Source organism: Acipenser ruthenus, chromosome 20, assembly GCF_902713425.1.
Source record: "Acipenser ruthenus chromosome 20, fAciRut3.2 maternal haplotype, whole genome shotgun sequence".
Taxonomy (NCBI): Eukaryota; Metazoa; Chordata; class Actinopteri; order Acipenseriformes; family Acipenseridae; genus Acipenser; species Acipenser ruthenus.
The window spans coordinates 4,897,749-4,918,156 of NC_081208.1; the positions used below are offsets into that span (position 1 = coordinate 4,897,749).

General features: G+C 38.7%; 1 protein-coding gene across 4 annotated transcripts in view; it reads left to right on the top strand.

Moving 5' to 3' along the window:
• Positions 1-20,408, top strand: part of LOC117425918 (tyrosine-protein phosphatase non-receptor type 11-like) — a 58,742-nt gene that overhangs the window by 31,754 nt on the left and 6,580 nt on the right. For 3 of the 4 annotated variants that reach the window (XM_034043234.3, XM_034043233.3, XM_058993246.1), the window contains exons 3-11: positions 7,906-8,100; positions 12,564-12,756; positions 13,157-13,276; positions 13,921-14,034; positions 14,818-14,914; positions 15,758-15,837; positions 16,549-16,704; positions 17,355-17,486; positions 18,909-19,063. In XM_034043234.3, the coding sequence (XP_033899125.1) occupies positions 7,906-8,100; positions 12,564-12,756; positions 13,157-13,276; positions 13,921-14,034; positions 14,818-14,914; positions 15,758-15,837; positions 16,549-16,704; positions 17,355-17,486; positions 18,909-19,063 (1,242 nt within the window). The remainder of the gene's footprint in view (positions 1-7,905; positions 8,101-12,563; positions 12,757-13,156; positions 13,277-13,920; positions 14,035-14,817; positions 14,915-15,757; positions 15,838-16,548; positions 16,705-17,354; positions 17,487-18,908; positions 19,064-20,408) is intronic. The other variant, XM_034043235.3, reaches the window with a different exon arrangement.

A 20,408-nucleotide genomic window follows, 5' to 3' on the forward strand; every position in this document is an offset into this window, starting at 1 on the left:
TTCTGCACCACACAACAAAATGATCTGGATGTGTTCCTCTTAGTTTGGAAATTTCACACCTGAAAGTAACAGAGAGCCAGTATTAAAATGATGCCTGGGATAACCCTGTTTTACATCGTAGAGCACCTGTGGATGTATTGAATCGTTCTATTTTTCAAAACTCCATGTTGCAATTCAGCTAGACATGGGGGTTCATTAATTCCAGTTCTGTACAAAATCAAGGCTTGTCAAGGCTTCAGTGGTTCTTTCAGTCTTATCGACAGCGGCAGCACTGAGATGACAGTTGAGTGATCCTCAGAGATTTGGAGTAATGTTTAAATTGGGAGTATGATGAGACCACACAGCTCCTAACCCGTTGCTGTGGCTTGGGAGAAAGTCTCAGAGAGAGGCTTGTGTAAATTTCATCCAGACCAAGAATCTGCCCACAAAAATCAAGTCCATCTGCTGGGTAATCACCATGGTAATGCGGGCGACCACATTGAAACAGAGCGAGCCTGCAATGAGGGAGTAAGGCAGTTTGGGGTGGTAGAGACATTGCATTGGTAAAGTATTAGTATTATTGTTCTTGGTTGTAGTAGTAGCTGTAGTATCATGAGTGTTAGGGTTATTATTATGTGTTAGACTCATCAGGTCTCATTTTTTTTTTCAAATGGGTATTGTCATGCTACAGTACCTCGCTGCATCACAAGTTTCAGTAAACTGTGTACTTCATTTCAAAACCTAAACTGCTATAGAATACACTGTACCAAAGTCAACTTCTTCCTACCCTAGCCTTGCTACTTTGTTTTGAGCTACAGTGTACAAATGCATTTGTGATTATGAATATTTACATACATTTAAGGAACCTTGTGACAGGGTAGCATCACAGCCCAAGCTGTTACCGGAAGGAAAGAGACCCAGAGACAGAAAGCTGCAGTTTAAGCGCACGTTTATTAACAAAACAAACACAAAAACAGGAACAAAATAAACTGGCACGAGGGCCAAAATAAAAGGTTCAAACAAAAGAATAACTATGTGTAGGCTGGGCATTAGTCTTCACTACAGTGTTACAAAACAATACAAACAAAGGATTTTGCTTCCTTTTATACATGTGGCCACTCCCCAGTTAGCATCAATCACCTAATTGGGTAATGACCACACATGTGATTGCTGGCAGGGACAGATTTAACCCCATCTCTGCCAACCTTACATTCCCCCACACACACACTATTTACAGCAGCACGGCTTCTGCCCTGCCACAAACCTATAAAAAAAATAGATGTACTGTGAAGTTACATATACAGCAGCAGTCAATGCATGTAGTTTGGAGGCTGTGCAATGTGATATGATGCTGTATTTGTGCTTATGCCACCTCTTTACCATCATCAATATTGTTTTAAACCCAGAGCAATGTTATTTTCCCCAGTGTATATTAAAGCTTGGTTAACTTGTTAATCACCATTTACATTAGTCTTTTTAGGAACTTATACAAACATGCATCATTTTGTTCCTGAAAATGTTGTAATTCTCTTGTTGTGCTTCAGTTAAAACAGGTTTAAATAATGTACTAGCGTGTTTGAAGAAAAGCACATGCCCAATACAGTACCATAACTGTTGGTGTCTGTTTTGCGTTTTTATCTGTCACCTAGGTTCAGATTGCATAGGGGCATCACATGGGCTCTAGCTTTAAAACGGATTATTTGAAATGTTCTGCTGTGGATTTGGGTGCCACTGGGCAGGCTGGGGTTATTGGGAAGCTTCAAATTAGTCTGTGCTAGAAGATACTGTACTGTAGCCCTGCCTGCTCATGGTGAGTGAAGATTACCTCCGAGGGAAACAGACTGGATTAACCCTGGCAATTATGAAGTCATTCGGGAAAGATGCTGGTCTTGTCTTGCTTTTTCTGCAGCTATAGCTGTTCGCCTTTCACGGTTGCATGAAATGTGCTGAGGCCCAATAGTCTCTTGGGACCTGATCATTGCATTATCTCTCTTGCTTTTTTTTTGGTGCTTTTTTAAAGCTCAATTTCACAGGCAGGGAGCCAAGGCAGAATGGCAGAAACATATCTTTACTTTTAATGGCCCATTTATATAGATAATAATAAATCCCTGGAGCCAAAACAAAGAGCTCTATAATGAGAAAAGTACATTCTATTCTATCCGTTTCAACAGAGGCCTAAGCCCATATTGAGAGAGGAGCAGGGATAAGTGCTGCATAATGTTCTTTTCTTTTCTTTCTTTTAATTCAGTTTACAGGCTTCTCAAGTGTTGTCTGTGCACAATACCAAGGCTTCTGACTACCCAGTTTTGCATTAGTTTGGGACACAAGTTTCCATGTACAGTGTTCTCTTTCACTGTGGGGGAAAAAAGGGCAATTTTATAGCATTTACTTTGAAGTGCAGTGCACCATATAGTGGGTATATGGTGCACTACACTTTAACTGAACCTGGCCAGTGAACAGGACTTAATATCTTGTTAAGATGTTAATCCATTCAGTTGCAACTGGTGCAGAGAAGTAGGCAGAATATGTTGTTCAAGTTCATCCCACACATGCTCAAATGGATTGAGATCCAGGGATTGTGGAGATGCCTGAAGTCTCCGTTATATTCCTCAAAGGAACATGTGTGCACTGTTATGGCACGGTGGATGGATACATTATCATCTTGAAAGTAGCCATTGCCATCAGGGTACAAGGCCAGCACGATGCCTAAACATAGTGCCCATGATTTTAAGAGCCGTTCTACGACACGAGTCCTATTCACACTGTGGCCTGAGCAAGAAGGCAGGCATTCCCTCCAGGTCCTACAGTACATTCATGGTGTTTAAAAATGATATATAATTCAAAACATTTGTTGGTGGTTTATAAACTGATAGTCGAATTTCTCATGTTTTAATGTGCTGTACTTGATCATAGATAATAGTGTCAGGCACTTTGAGCAGCAGTAACAGTTAAAAACTGCACTGCGATGCCGCCTCAATGGTGCGATTGTACGGTCTCCAGCTAAAAGAACATTGCTTTGGCACAGAGATTCGCAATGAACTAATGCACTGTAGATAAAATTAGCGAGCAAGGCTCTTGAAATCGAGGGGTTCTGGCAGATAGCACAGCTGTAATTTCAACCCCTCATTGTATTCAGACAAAGGCACAAATATGGTGTTAATATGATGAAATCGCCAAAGAATGCTAGGCAGAAAGAGTTCTTTCTCTGGACCCTCGGCCTTTGTAACAGAAACCAAAGGGTCAGAAGCCGCGATGAGACGAGAGAACTGGACTATAAAGAGCCTGGTCAGTTTAGTTACAAGAAAAAGAAGGACGGCCAAAAAAAACCAAAGAGTTTTGGTGGGGGTCATTCATCTTTGTGATTTAATTTTGAAGATCAGCTGGCAGCTATAGATGTCAGTAACTTAGAGTTAAAAGACAGTATTGTTTCATGTTAATTTCCCCAGATACAGATTGTGTTTCTGCAGAATCTTGCCTACAGCACAGCGTGTGTGTTGGTTCCAGGATGCACTGACAAGACAACACAGTCAAGACTGGCATTTAGCTAGGAGCACAGTGAATGCCTGCCCAGATACATGTAGGGCAGTGCCATCAATAAAGCATCAATTGCAGTATTATCTGACAAAACGCTCTAAGTGTGAGCAGGTCATTAAAAGGAGGGTGCATCTTGATCTTAAAACCCTTATTGTTCCTGTTTGTCATTTGCATGGCCCAGGAATCCAGCTTCAAAAGCGCTAATGTGCCAATAGCAACACTGACTGATGCATCATGCCTCCTGCACTGATATTAACCTAATGACATTTCTAAATCACAGCACGGTGCATCCTGGAGGTTTACAACCCAGGCAGCCGTTATAGCCACGCATCTAATAGCCCTACAGTTTCTCACATGCTCTATCAATTTGCAGTAAGGGTTTCCCATAGCAACTGAAAAAAGAAAGGTTACAAGTCCATACCCAAATGGACATCTCATTTTCCACAGTGATTTATAACATTACATTAAAACCTATCATAAACAGCTCATCCATCAGACATTAGGTTCTTAAGGGACTGGGAACACAGTGGACTGACTCTTGAGCAAATGTGTAATGCAATTACTGTGTTTGGAATAAATGGAGAATTATTGCCTAGAAAGGTTTAGTGTGTCTTTTTTTTTCTGTCTTGCCAACCTAATCAACTCTTCATTATAGAATTAGTGCAGAAGGTAGCGGAGATAAAATAATGTCAACTCCCCATCAATTTTAAAGCAGATAATTTTGATTCCTAACTGTACCTACATACTGCATTGGCTTGCAAATAACAGATAACTGATCTGTGTAGGTGTTGGAGCAGAACATGTTTCTGTAGCTGTGCATGGAAGTGGTGTTTCGGTAATAAATAAAAACCAGCTTTTTTTTTTTTTTTTTTTTTTTAAATACATTCAAATTTGAGATTGACCTTTATATTGATAACATCTAAATATTTTAGCTCAGTGTTTTGTTTGTGGTTGTGCAGCTGTCTTGGCTAGTTCTCTGCACTGTGTGATATTTTACACACTGTTTTGATTGTGAATGTATATTAATTTTGTTTATAAGCAGCTTGATGTAGGTTGAAATGGATACTGTAAAAGGTTATGAATTCAAGTTAAATATTATTTTATTGTTTGTACTAGTTACATTGACAGAAATTGTAGGCAGGAGAGTAAGTATATACACATATAAAATAGTTAACTACTGCATAAATAACATTCAAGTTAGTTAAGTTTTAAACACTGCAATCTTGTTATAGTTGTGTCCACTCTCCAACATCAGTACAAACAAAAATCTATATAAATACTTTTAAAAGGTCCTGTGTAAAAGTTTCATGATATATTTGAAAGGTAATTGTGTGGTTTCCCCATGCTTTTCCAATGGTTATAATATGCATTTACCATAGTTTACCTTGGCTTGGCTTGTTTGAAAAACATCTGTCTGGGCTTTACCATGCTTTATTACACTTTGCTATGCGTTTACTATACAGTTGTACCCTTGTGTAAGGGGGTGCTTCAGTATTGTTTTTTTAAGTTTTTCTGCTTATCAATTACTTCTAATGTGAAATGATTAATGTATTGTTATACACCCTGTATAAGTATATAGTGTTGTTGTGTAGTTTTAAAATCCTGCATACATATATACTTTTATAATATAGATAACACTATATGTTATAACTGATTTATATATAAAACATTAAGTTATTACGAGTTATAGATTGATTAAAATAGGAATATCTACTTGTTTGATAAGCATGTTATAAGAATGTTATAATACATCTTATTACATAATTTGCATTTCACACACATCCTATATATATATATATATATATATATATATATATATATATATATATATATAATTTTTATATATATATATATATATATATATATATATATATATATATATATATATATATATATATATATATATATATATATAATATACACACAGCTATGGCCAAAAGTTTTGCATCACCTAGAATTTTAGGATTGAGACATTCATTTAACAAAAATAAATAAATATCTAAATTATGTTCACATGTAAATCAAAGAAACTGCAAAATTATATTGCAAATGTCTACCAGAAGCCTTCATAGTAAGTAGTACAGTACAGTATTTCATGTTAGATTTTGAAATGTCACATTTTTGAAATTTGACAGTTTTTTGTTAAGTTTATGGAAAACCTCAAAGCGGTATGCAATTCAATATGTTAACGTAACATTATTCAGCAGGTTGCATTCGACTATATGAAGCACATTTGTTTAATTCTATAGGGCGGTGCAACATTTTTGGCCATACCAGGTTATATAAATACAGTACATATAACAGATTCTTACCTACCTAAATATTTCTTCTCTGTGGCAGATCTTGTTTTAAAACCTGCCAACCGTAGTGCACTACACGCTCTCCACATTTCTCTAGAAACGTGTGACTCGTGGTCTGGAGCCGAGTGTTCTCTCCTGCGACCCTCCAGCACTGTATTTGTTAGCAATTAAAGAGCTGCTAACAAATTACAGTCGATCAATTAAAAGTAGAGCAGCAACTTGCTCTAGAAGCAGCAATGATTTACTACAAGGAACTTTTATAAAAAAAAATAACTGCAGCGCAGTATACGTTTTGCAGCTGTGCTTGGTACAGTAAAAAATAAATACATTTGGGTACGAAACCATTTTTTTTCTTGTATTTGATTAGTTTTTTTGAACATATTTATACATTGAAAGGAGCAAAACAACAAACTTACATGTGTGTGGGAGGAGGAAGTTAGAGGCCACTCGATGTATATATGGTTTGTGTGTGAAACCTTTTCCTGTGTATAAACTGTTTATACATTGTTTACGAAAGAATAGGTAACTAATAGGGTTTTAATTCTAAACATTGTATAAAGTTTTTAATTAGTCTGTTGTGAATTGACACATTGTACTTCAGTGTTATCAAGAGCTTGTACAGGGTTTTAAAATCTGGCTTTCTTTTACTTAAGTGCATTGATAAATCATTGTATTCTATGGCTGTCCTTACAAAGGTAACACGAAATTCTCCTGTCAGGACACTGCACTCCGATTGGCTATCATATTATTGTTAATAAAACAATGAATAATCCTCTCCCTACACCGAAACCCTAAACCTAAGGTCAGTATCCTGTACAGCAGTCATTACACATCGAAAGTAGTTCATGTTTCGCAGTGAATAAGCGTTTTTTGTACCTTTTGTAAGCACTGTGTAATCTATGTAGTAGTGTTAATAATTTTTAATGCATGTACATCACATGACAACATTAGAAAAAAGTCCATGTATGTATGTATGTATGCACTTTTTTATATATGCACTTATTTATATATATTGTCATGTAATAGTAGCTATATTTACACTGTATATGCAAAAAAAGTCGTATTGCACTTTTGTGACGTCAAAAACCCCTCGATGAAATATTGTCTCGGAATATATATATATATAATATGGATAGCTAGCAAGTTTAAAATTGGTCTCTATATTTGGAAATATGGTTTTTAGATTTTTTTTACTGCATTCTGTTTCTGGTTGGTAGGTAACAAAGCTAGATAGAAACAGTCTCCAAATAAATTTCAAATAAAATCTCACCTTTGTACAGTGCCTACTTTTAAAAACGTTTGTCAATGTACTTTCTATTGTAAATATCGGAGAAAGTAGTTTCAAAACTCTTTCATTCAGGTTGCGCGTGAGTTTTTCTATGCTTGTGCAGTCAGATGGTTACCTATCTATGTCGAGTTTTCATTTACAGTTTCAGTTAGGGGGGGCTTGAATTGTCTCATTCTTTGATCTTCACAAATGCAAAGGCTAATGAGACTTGCAAGCCGTAAACTGAGAATTCACACAGCTCAATTGCTTCAAAATATTAATCCAAAACCGCACAGGCAGTGGTTCTAAAATGGAATCTCTTTGTTTAGACTTAGTCCTCTTCTTTTTACCATAGCAGTAACAGTGTGAACATTGAACATTAAAAAAAAGAAAAACCACAATCGGCTAATCCGTCCTAGTAAATTAGATCTCTTTAGTTGGGACAGATGGTGAGCTAGGAAAGGACAATTCTAGTGGGATCTTTACCCAGCACTCGGTGTTTTTACTGACAATCCCTACTTGATTCGTCTACACATTTGCTTCAGAAGATATGTTTAGTTTTTAAAGATCTGATCATAACGTTGTCACTACATTATATTTTGCTGGGAAACTTTTATAATGGTCAGTGTGTTGTGTGTGCAGAAGAGCAGCATCTTTTACATATTACATTTGTTTTTCAGTTTATAAAGTGAAAAAAGGGTGTGGGTGGGGGATTCTTACTCAAGGGAGACCCACTATCACAACACTTTGAGAACCCCTGGTCTACACATTTGCTTCAACATTAAATATTTAAAAGATCTGATGATCGGGGTGTTTTTTTTGCAGACGGAATGACGAAGTCACACACATCAAGATCCAGAACTCGGGAGATTACTACGACCTGTACGGAGGGGAGAAGTTTGCTACGCTAGCTGAGCTGGTCCAGTACTACACAGAGCAGCAGGACTTGCTACGGGAGAAGAACGGGGACGTGATTGAACTGAAGTACCCTCTGAACTGCAAGGACCCAACTTCGGAAAGGTAAAGAGATACTACCGCGCTCTCCTCTTCTGCTTATTACAAACGATGCACTGGGAGTGGGGCTCGCTGTAGGGTTTCACAAGTCACGATCCACTGAAAACAACAGAGGCTTGGAGCACCTCTTCCCACTGGCCATTCATATTCATATGTAGAACAATTAGCATACTTTCTTTCCTTCAAAGGGATGCCTGTGCTTAAAATTCTAGTAAACAAAAAAAAACAGATTTAATCTTCATGAAGTTTTCAGGTGCGGTTTGCTTTAGTCGTGACTTACAATATGTTTATAAGGGAGGTAGGACCACTTCTTATTGTTTTAAGAGGGTTTCTTGTATCCTGTTTGTGATCAGAGCCCTGCCGCATGTAGAAATGTTTGCAGTGGTACAAGTTTGAACCTACTTTTTAATGCAGGAGCTACTGCTAATTGTGTTTGTGTTTTGCCTAATCAGATCATATTAGATATGCTTAGGGTTTCAGATTTTAGGTTTTGACTGATAAACACTGAGAAAATGCAGCCAAAACAAAAAAATTGGGACATTTATTTTGAATTCACTTCCCGCAGATGCAGTTTAATGTGTTTTGTGCCACGAGAGGTAGCATCGCGCACTGTGAATCCCATTTGTGCTGTTGCACTAAGCAGTTCTTAGGATTTCCCACAAAAAACTCCAGAACCGGGCTTTTGGACCAAACCAGAAAGAACTGGTTAATTCATTTTTTGAAAGGCATACAAAATAAAAGCCCTAATTCTTTTCTATGAAACAAAACCCAACCAAAAATGAATATTAAAAACACTGAAAAGTCTTAATTATGCTTGTATTGTTGTTCAGAGATTTAATCTACATGTTCTCTGTATTGCACTGGGTTAGGAGATGCTGTTTTGGAGCAGAATAAACATTTGCAATGGCCAATTACTTCCTGATGATTACGGTGTGTGTGGTTTTTCATTTGAAATTGAACATCATGTTTAGATTTCTCCCACCTACAGACTCCCACACACGCATACTGATAAACAGGCCCACTCTGCCTCTTAAAAACCTAAACACTGCTTAATATAAACAGGAGAGAACGTCAACGCTCTACACATATCTGTGGGAAAAAATGAATAGTTTAACGGGGTTAACCTGAATTTTCTAATTACATTTTTACAAATGTCAATCTTTGGTAATGATTTAGGTCTATGGCAATCATTGACTCGCATTGAACAGAACATTTTAATGTAAAACATTTCTGTAAACAGTGTCAGATCTTAATACTGTTACATTTTACTGTATTTGTATTCTATGTAATGTTTTTTAATAAGTGTGTCACCATCACCTCTGTGGGAACACCACCTCTGGATTAATAAAGAGGTGAAGTGTTTTGTTATTAAGATCTGCTACTGTTTAAATGTATATGTATCTCTGTTTTTAAATGTTAAAAGGTGCACAAATCTAAATAAATACTGCTTCACACAGGTTAGCAGGCATTAGAATTTTAGTCCAATCACGGCCTTGGAGGGCCACTCCCATGTTCAACAGGTAAAATGATATAATTATCTGGTTCCATTACACAATTTAGAACAGGGTTGGAACAAAGACCAGGAGTGGAAGTGTCAACTTTAGACACCAACACGAGACAAGTCAAGTGCTTGTTTTTGAAGTGAGGGAAACAGAGGGGGACACAGAGAAGTGACTGAAACCCTCGCCTTGCACCTGGGAGGGAAGTAGTCCTGTGATAAGGCAGACTGGAAAAAAATGTGATGTTGCTAATCTTAGAAAGTGGAGGTTCAGATATAGACTACAGAGAGCTTGAACCCACGCAAATGTTTTTTCATAGCCTGGCGTCTGGCTTACAGATGAGTTCAGATCACATGGGGCTTTTGTAACAATATTAAAAGTTGCTTCCCTTTATTCCAGGACCCCAAGAGACTGCCTAGAAAGTAATTTAACTGATCATTTGTTGGTAATTAACAAAATGCAAACCAGTAAAATGTTTCAAGATTGCCCACTTGTTTTCTTATTAGTTTGGGGTTTCATGTTATTTACTACTATATGTAAACATCTCCATATGCTGTTTTAATGGGATTTTAAAAAAGCAAACATTATATATTACCTGCACTTCATTTAGTCCCACAACACATTAGCCTTTGATTGAGTTAAACAGCAGGATAAATGCAAAATAACTAATGCAAGATCTGAAGTGATTGCATTGAAGCTGATTAAGCAATAAATAAATTGTCCTTTTATCAATTCTGGATTCACCTGCTGCTTAGCTACATCCTGTGCTGACAGTGGCTAACTCATTCATTAGAACTCTGCTGACATTCTGTCATGAAATCAAAATGCATTTCCAGAAAAAACAGAACAGCAACTACAGCTATCCAGAAGAGAACACGGCATCAATTTAACAAAGCAACCACAGAATCGATAAATCTCTAGATACCAAACCTTGCAAAACGAGAAGCTCTGTGACTTGTAAAATTCTATTTTAATATTTTGCCAACCCAATTAAAAATGTCCTTGGGAGACCCGTTCTGTATATTATAGTGATGGTAATTATAACCGTGCTTAATGTAGCCGGCGAGCCGCGGAAGAGTTGTTAAGGGAGAAAGTTACGTCGATAGAATTTTAATAATAAGATTACAATGTATTTAGACAGCACATTTATGGGATGTCCTTGTGCATTGAATATTTCAGATTTCCGTCAGCTGTTAATCTGCATTAACTATGTGTTATAGACTTTGACTGTATGCACACACAAATACCTACCATAACACTGTCAATAGGATGTGTGTATTGTGTTACCATTTTCAGAAAACCCTTTCATGCATGGCAACCTTATATGGGGGACAGATTGAAAAAAAATTTCCCCCCCAAATAAGACAATGGAAAACAATTGAAAACATTTTTAATGAAACGTATATTTATTATGTGTCCAAAATGACTTTTTTTCTCCCAGCTATTTTCAATATTTAATGTATTAAAAAGGTTACAATTCCCATGTTGTAGGCCATTGTCCTTGAAATTGTGCTGGAAGATGTGTGACCCTATTGGAAGTCTTTTCTGGAACAGTTTATAAAATGCTTGGTTTACAGTATGTTAGCGAAGGCAGTCAGCAATGAACTGAACTATAGATTAGTACTGTAAATCAGTAAAAAGGTTAAGAGAGGACATGAATACAATTAAAAATGTTAAGGGCTATGCAAGAGCAATCATCAGCCAGGCAAAACATGTGACCACAAAGATAACCAGAAGAAAGGTCATCTTTGTTGATGTCTCTCCTTTGAGAGAAGAGAAGCCATGCTAAATTGCTCAGCAGCTCATCAGCAGTGGAACTTTCACCTGAAATAAACCTCATCATGTGTAGCATGTTTTCACATCATGTGGCATTGACCCTCACCTAAGACGGGAGCATCACAGTGTGTGTGGAGCCGTTGTATTAACCATGACTCCTGCATTCAGAGTTTCAGGCTATTGCATTGCTTGTAATGGACACACTGCAGTTATACTACCACATCTTACTTATAATGCAGCAGGTACTGGTTATTAATAAAAACCCATAGGAATGTACAGTACAGTGATTTTTCCACTCTGTGTTTGTGAATTTACCAGGCAGGTTCCTTTAGGAATATCTGTAAGTTATTCGTGGAGTGTTTACACCAGTGCTGTGGAAGAGAGACTTGCTTGACCCTCTGTCTCTGCTTGCTTTAAGTTATTAATACTGAAACTGCCCTTTCTTAACATCCTTCTCACAAACTGTCAGCGCTTAGTTATTTCTCATTATTGTATATGTATATTTAATGCCATTGGGATCCTACATGCATCACATGACTTGTGCTATTGATTGATGTGGAAGCACTAGTGTTTCTATATGCATTACTTTGTCCTTTTTTAATCTCCCAAACATGTCCAAGTTGTTTTATTTTGAATATGAATGTAAATCTGTAGTGCATTTGATTATCCAAAAGCAAATGTTACTATATTGAGACGAAGCACACTGAATCAATACAAGACAAACATCTAAGCAATTGATGGCCGCTGATTCAAACAGGGTACCATTTTAAATCTGCAGCACCGCCCAGAGGTAGCATGTCAGATTACAGCTGGAACTTCAACAATGCTTAAACGTTTCTGTTGAGTCCTTTGCTGTATTACACTGTAAACTATAGGATGTGTGCCTTTGTACAGTGCACCTTGTTGTAATTCCTGCCATTTTTTTGTACAGCAAATGATAAAAGGAAAAAAGGGGGGAAGCACCTTTAGGCATAGAATCAATGAAAACATCCAGCTCCCATCAATAAAAAACACTGTGTATTTGACTAATTGCAATTGGAACCACTCTGAACACTATAACAATCACAATCATATCCACGTGTTACATACTTTATAGATCCGTTAACTCCTATACCTATTTCTGATGCAGCCAGTGCGTCCCTTGGACAGATAACAGCAGCCTCGATGTATTGATGGCGTTCTTCTCCTCCTCAGATGGTACCATGGCCACCTTTCAGGGAAAGATGCCGAGAAGCTGCTGACAGAGAAAGGGAAGCCCGGGAGCTTCCTGGTGCGGGAGAGCCAGAGCAAGCCGGGAGACTTCGTCCTGTCCGTGCTGACGAATGAGGAGAAGCACGAGAACGTAGACCGCAAAACCAAAGTGACGCACGTCATGATCCGGTATCAGGTAGGCATCGGGTTTAAGCATGTCTGAGGCGGCGGCCCGCATCCGATACATACATAGGTGCCCTGAAACACAAGCTCAGTTATCTACAGGTAATGACCACAGCATTAGTGGTTAACAATTGCTTTTTATGTATGAAGGCATTCTTTTTTAAAATGTGTGTTCAGCTTACATTTTGGTCTGGACTGAAGTCTACACCAGATGGAATTACACTTGGGAATAAGATATAGGTATTGGCAGGCATCAGCTTTAATTCAAACGTTGGTATTACTTATTTTAGTAGTGAAAAGACCCGACCTAGATAAGCCTCAGTGACCTGCCCTGCAGTTAACTCTGATCCAAGAAGGGATTTCTGAAGACAGGAGAAGCTGGGTCATTCCTTTACTTTTCCTTTTTTCACAAGCAGGATGGGAAGTACGATGTTGGAGGAGGGGAGAGATTTGACACGCTAACCGACCTGGTGGAGCATTACAAGAAAAACCCCATGGTGGAAAAGAGTGGAATTGTGGTTCATCTCAAACAGGTATCTTGTCGGCACGTCCTTAAGCAGTTGTAGTTTGTGCACTCCTCCTATTGATAAAATGATACTGATAAATATCATAATGCACCCGATACCAACCACCATCTGACCAAACAGTGTCTCATCTGGTGTTTCACCTTGTAAAGGCTGTGTGGTCAGTCAGGGGAGCGCAGGTTCATTTCCTGGCTGTGCAAAGTCTCCAATCATCTCTGGGGATTCCACAGGGGTTGCATTGGCTCGGGCAATCCCCTAGGTTTGGGAGGCAAAATCGTCAGGGCTCTACAGCGCCACCTACTGGCCAGGTGCCTGTTGGGCTCAAAGCAGGTTTCTTTGATAAAGTGAGTGGTGGTTGCAGGATAATGATCATTGGAAGTTGAACCAGCAAGTCAAAATGTTGTGTGCATGGCAAGTGCATTTAAAGGAGGTTGTAGCTAACAAAATGTAAAATCTTACCAGTCATGCACAAGGCCTGAAAAATGTGCAGTTTTGAAGAAAGAAAGAAAAAAAAACATGTTAGAACGTGTTTGTTTCATAACTGCACATTTGAGTCCTATATAGCATATGGTTTATGGACTTTAGTTTTTACAGCCATAAAGCTATGTTCTGCAAAATGTTTTACAGCTTTGTTTTATTACAATCCCTCTCAGCCATTTAATGCCACCAGGATAAATGCAGCAAACATTGAAAACAGAGTGAAGGAGCTGAACAAAGTGGCTGATCACACTGAGAAACCCAAGCAGGGCTTCTGGGAGGAGTTTGAGGTAATCCTTTTGTCTCAATATGTATCCTTTTCTCTCTTGAGGTCAAATATCCCTCAGGATGTCCTGATATCTAAGCATGCCCCCAGTTCACTAGCGCTCTGCAGCAGAGAGACAAAAACTGTGTGGACTGTATGTCAACCCTAGCAGTGCTGTCAGTGTGTTTTATTTATTAATCTAAATTAGATTTATACAGGGAAATCCCTCCGGGAAGCAAGGTTGAGTTTGCAGAGATAGGGGCCCTGTTTGCAGTACAGTTCCACCTAGCCACAACAGTCATGATTCATTTATCATGCGAGTGCACCACACCAGGGCATTAGCAGCAAGGAAGACTGCCCAGAGAGCAGTAGTTGGCTCATTTAATACATATGGGATACAAGCATTTAAAAGGATACTGCAGTTTACCAATGTGCCACCCCTGAGCCAAAAACAATACATCCTATTAAAAGCATATGGACTTCCAGCTACCAACAAATCCAGTCTCCGTCTGACCTCGGTGCAGCAGGGGTGCAAAATATCAAAAAAAAAAAAAAGAATCTGCTAAAGTTCTTGCAGAGTTATTTTTATGTAATCGAAACTAAAACCAAAAACAGGAACATTACTAAATACAGACATACTTTCAGATTAGTGTCTTTCACAGTTAAATCAGGTCGATCCTGTTGTAATAATTTAAAAGTAGCATGCTCTCAAAAATAACAAGCATTGCATTTGACTTGCATTGTAAAAGGAGATTGTTTGGAAGTGGCCCGATCTGCCTGTTCAGAGCTTGTTGTCCACTTTCCTCAGATGCTGCAGCAGCAGGAATGCAAACTGCTGTACCCCCGGAAAGAAGGACAGAAGCCAGAAAACAAGACCAAGAACCGATACAAAAATATTCTACCATGTAAGTGAATGGCTGCGGGTCACAGAGGTGCATACCAAAGGATTGGGTCGTTCAGCTATCCAGTTGTAACCAGGGGTGGGAAAAATTACAAAATTGAAAGTGAAATTTGCAAACTTTTAATGTTCAACGTTTGCTGTTTCTGCTCACTAAAATAGTACGGCATGCGTGTTTTATCACTTGCAGGTCTGTACATGCTTATTTTAAGACCTGCGAAATGCAAACGCAACATGTGTAAATTACACCTGTTTGTAGTTCTCACTTCAATAACTGTAACCATGAATAGTACCCCATGCAGCATCTACAAACCACGAAGATCATGTCACAGGTCAGATCATTTCTAGTTTGATATTTGAAGATGAGGTGTGGTTTTTCATTCGATGATACACTTTTGAGGCGAGACTGAACGTCACGTAGCAGGCTCTGCAGTGACGTATACCACTTGTTCATATCTGCTGTTTATCTTCAGTTCTCTTTTTAAACCTCAAGAGGATCCCTTTCCTCTCAGACTCTCCGTTAATTATCTGCCACTGTCTGAACCAGCTGTTTTCTGTAGCATTTGAAGGAACGTTTGAGCCTAAAGAATGAAATCACTATATTTTAAATATATGCAAACAAAACTACCTCCAAATAAAATGCTTCATTGTTTTTCTGTGTATATTAACAACAAAAAGTTTACCTTGCATTATAAAGTGTTTCTTTTTATAAGACTGTACTGTGTGTGATTTGATTCCCTACCTGCCCACTCAGTCAGCCTTCAAAAAGGAGATAAATTTGCTTTAGATAAATACGTAAAGAGAGGCTAAATTGTCAGTGTCAGGAATAAGTTTTTTTTCAATGCTCTAGTTGATACCACTCGAGTTGAACTGAGAGATGCAGACGCAGATGTCCCAGGCGCAGAATACATCAACGCCAACTACATTCGAGTGAGTATACAGACTGGCCGGAGAAAAACTGATTGTAATTATCAGTATGATTTTAACAGAGGCCCGTGCCTTTTTGCTGGACCCTTGAAATATGTATTAACTAGAATTCACTGTATACACTATAAAAACTTAATGCACATAATGTAAACCCCTTTGGTTTGTTCAACAGCTTCTTAAGACTATTAGCAAAATATATCACCTGGAACTGGTTGCTAGAATGCTATTGCATTTGCCTTGCTTCGGTTTGTGTTTCCCCAAGAACAAGCAAAGAGTCCAAGTTTTAGTTTCAATCTAGTTGTAATTAAATCAGTTCAACTGCTGCAATGTGACACCATGCGGAATGGCCTCTGAGGTTGTCTGTTTTGTTATGTGCATTGGAAAGCAATGCATACTGTGCGTTTCAAAATAATATTTCAGCTTAAACTGCAAAATTGAATCCAGCTGAAATAGCAGTCGGCAGTATTTTGGTAATGATCTGTTCAGATTCTCAATGACATTTGCAAGCATTCAGAAGAATTTATTGTAAAGATGCTAAACAGGCTCTCATTGAATTGCTAAAGATAAAGCTCGGCAGAAATAAAATGGCTGCAGTGCGATGAAGGAGCTAAAGTTGGCTACTCTGCTGGACACGTATACTAATTCTGGTTGATACCCACCCTGACCTTCAAAGAAAGGTGTTGGAGCATTAAGTAAACCTGCTTTAATCTTTAGAGTGTCCACGAAGACGGGAGACGGCCAGACGAATGTAAAGTCTACATTGCAACACAGGGGTGCCTTCAGAACACGGTGAATGACTTCTGGAACATGGTCTACCAGGAGAACACCCATGTTATCGTCATGACAACCAAGGAAGTGGAAAGAGGAAGGGTAAGCTAGCAGTGGCCACGCAGTCGCGCATTAAAACAACAGTGACTCCTGAACCACTCCTGGTTCTTCTCTCCACTTCTGCCCCTTTTTTGATTGCAAACCTGCAGCTTGAAGCTGCTTAAAAATAGACCAGATCCTTTTACAGGCTCCTCGCTAGTTAGGTTAAAAGAAAGGGTTTCTCGTCATCTTTAGGTCTGTAGAGCAATATACTTGGATGTTCTTATTTGAGTTTATAAATCATATACGGTAGGCTTGTTGGCGTGCGGCTAGGCAAATCGATCTGTTCAGATGCTTATTGTCAAAGCTGGTAATTTGTGTTGAGTTAATGGCAATACATTTCTAAAACAATCAAACCACATCTTGTGTATAAATAATTAAACATAACTTCAAAGAGAAAAAAAACAGCGCTAATTCAAGTTAAGAACACAAAAGGAAAGCATTTTGAAAAAAAATGAGTACTTTAGCTTAAAGAAAAAAAATGATGTACAATATCTTTCTGTATTTAAAATAGCTTGCCAGGAGTTGTAGCAACTCTGTTATCAGGAGCTACCCAAGTTGCAAACATTTGTTTTGTAAAAAAACAAATACATCAAATGTACGTTGCTGTGTTTGTTTTTCTGACTCGTGCACCTGTTCTTTGACTCTTTTAGAATAAATGTGTGCGGTACTGGCCCGATGTGGACTCCCAGAAGGAATACGGCCTTCTCTGTGTGAGGAACATGGAGGAGAGGCCAGCCCAGGATTATGTGCTGCGAGAGCTGGAGATTACACGGCTAGACAGGGTGAGCTCTGATAAGACATGTTGACCACAGGCCCACTTTTCATTGTGTCCACTCCATTTTTGTTACACACCAAAATTAGACAGGAAACCGCAAAAACAAAAACTGTGGTACGATTGATATTAGCATTCTCAGTTGCTTCTCGCTAGCTTTATAACTAGGCATTGTTAAACCCTTTCCCTCAAAGTGCAAACTGAATTGCCAGAGTAAACAGACTCAGGAAAAAAACAGGATTTAAGGAAAATGTGATTATAGCTTTTGCCGTACTTGATGCTGTCCTTCAAAGCCTTAAATTAAATTCCTTTGTGTTTTAGTTTTTATTATGATGATGTAACTTGGTGTTTTTTTATTTAAAAAATAAAGTTATTTAGCTTTGAAAATGGCCCCTATTGTCTTTCTCCTTGCAGAAAAAAACAGGGTTAATGTTCCACTAGCTCAAAAAGTTTCAATGCTTTACAATACAGCTAGACCCGTCTGTGGCATTTAATACACCCTTTTTTTGGTGCCTGCCGTTTAAAACAAATGTACTGCATTTTTGAGAAGTTGATCCCAGAGCTGTTTCTGACTCTGTCTACTGCGCAGGACATTTTGAAACATTTCTTCCTGTGGGATCGATCGTTCCCAGCGTTCTATCAGTGCTTGAGTTTCCTAGAACGAGATTAGACGTTTTGCCCACCAATTTTCATTTGAAACGAGCTCCCAATAGAGGCACACTAATTGGGTCCCACGGGTCTTGGCGCATGCAGTCACAGTAATGTATTCTGCTCATCAGATTAGTCTTTTACAAAGAGTTTGCCAATATTCTGCTACTGGATCAAAGTTCAGCAAAGATGCAGGGTTATGGAATCTCAGCTGAATTCAGTACTGGTCATATTTCTGTGAGGGTGTTTTTTCTTCCTAGCTCTTATTTGCAATGTGTCCTATGTCTGTCTCCCAAGAGTTCCAGCCCTTTTCCAAGTATCGTCAGGAGCTGATGCTCACAGCTTCACATCTGGAATGAGGAAATCAGACACAGGCACGCAGTTAGCTTTTCAGTGCGCTTTGTGAATTTATCAGAAAGACATTTCGAGAGCTCAAATATGGAGAAACAAAAACATCAAAATAGACGGAAACAAATAAAACATTTAAAAATTCCACCTAAATCTGTTTAAAATACAGGCTGCAGACCAAATGCGTCTTCTCCCAAAGCATTGCACTTATCCGTTTCTTTTCATTACTCACAATCTTATAGCAATCGGCTTCTGGTACAGCAAGGGCAAGCCCAATTTGAATTGACAGTTATGTGGAGAATAAAGCCTTGTAGTGTTGAATCAGTTCAGTGTAAATATTCATTTGCTGCCAGCTGGATTGATTGTCTTTGTCCCAGATTGGCAGTATCTCTGAATATCTCCACTGTATACTTAGCCCTGTGAATCTGCTTTGCAGGAAGAACCTCCCCGGTATATTTGGCACTACCAGTACTTGAGCTGGCCGGATCACGGCGTGCCGAACGAGCCTGGAGGAGTTCTGAGTTTCCTGGACCAGGTGAACCAAGCGCAGCAAAGCATTCCAGACACTGGGCCTATTGTAGTGCACTGCAGGTAAGTAGCAAGGAACGCCTCTGCTGAAGCCTTTAATAGCAGGGAAACAATATTATACAGAGCGTTTGCAGGCTGTCACCCAAATGAGATGCCTATTGCATAGCAGAGTCACCCATCTCAGGTTTTAATACAAACTTGGTTATCTACAGTTTATAGGTAACAAGCCGAGATGTGTCTTATTATGGATCAATGGAGTCTTATTTCAATTCCTTTCATCCTTTATTGAGAAAATAAATAAACAACAATCCTATTTTAATTATTGATTACCCTTAAAATGTATTATTTGCATATTTTGTTCCACCATCTTAAACTCTGTGTTGAAGAAGGTATTAACCCTGGGATAAGCCACAGCCTCCTGTTTAAGGGACATTTACAGCATTAGGAAATCCCCCTGGATTACTGTAATCCCCTATTTCTAAGAGTAATTCCAGGATGATCAAGGATAGGTGGTTGATGCAATCCAGAGCAGTATACTCTGTGCTGTAAAATGCTCCAATTAAACACATTACAAGTCACATCCCCACAGTAGCCTATTAGCAGCAACTGCACTTATCATTTTGCTGAAAGTGTAGGTCTCACACTCAATGTCTATGTCAAGTTGAGAGTGTTCTTTGTCTTTCTCTTTGTATGACAAAGCACAGGAAACACACTCTCACCTTGAGAAGAGGAAGCCATCAAACACTTACACAGCTGTGGCTTATGTCAGAGTGGTGTAGATTGATCAAATCGACCCCTTTAATTTTCTTATGGAGTCACTCCCTTTTTTGTTTCTAAAAAATGATTTTTGATCTGTATTGTATTGTTTTCAAAGAGAATGGTTTTACCACCCACTTCTAAATCTGACTTCAGAAGAAGAGCAAAAAAAAAGATAAAAAATAGCATTTCTCTAGGATGTTAGACTCGAGGGACCCCTAGCAGGATGAACTGCATGTGAAAATGCATTTACTTTGCCACTCTCATTGAGAGGTGGGTTCTGTATTCTATGGTTGTCTCTGGGAGCATTGCTCTTGCATTCCCCAGCAAACTATGCTGCTACCTGCAGGATGCCCACATCTAATTACCCTTCCTTTTAAAACAGCTGGAGGTCTACCTTTGGCTTAGATTCCGACACGGGACACCTGTGTAAAATAAGGAGTATCAGCCCAGTGGTATCCCACCATCCATACGCCACCAATAATAAACTTGGAACAAATCAAATTAAAACTGTCTGGAGGTGACTGCAGTACCTACTCAAGGTTTCCACCACCCACTCACTGTAAGAGAAAGCGCTTCAGGATGTGAACGAGACAGTGCTGTAGAAGTTCCTTTCTGAAAATGAAATGTTCCTTGAGTCAGTTAAACTGGT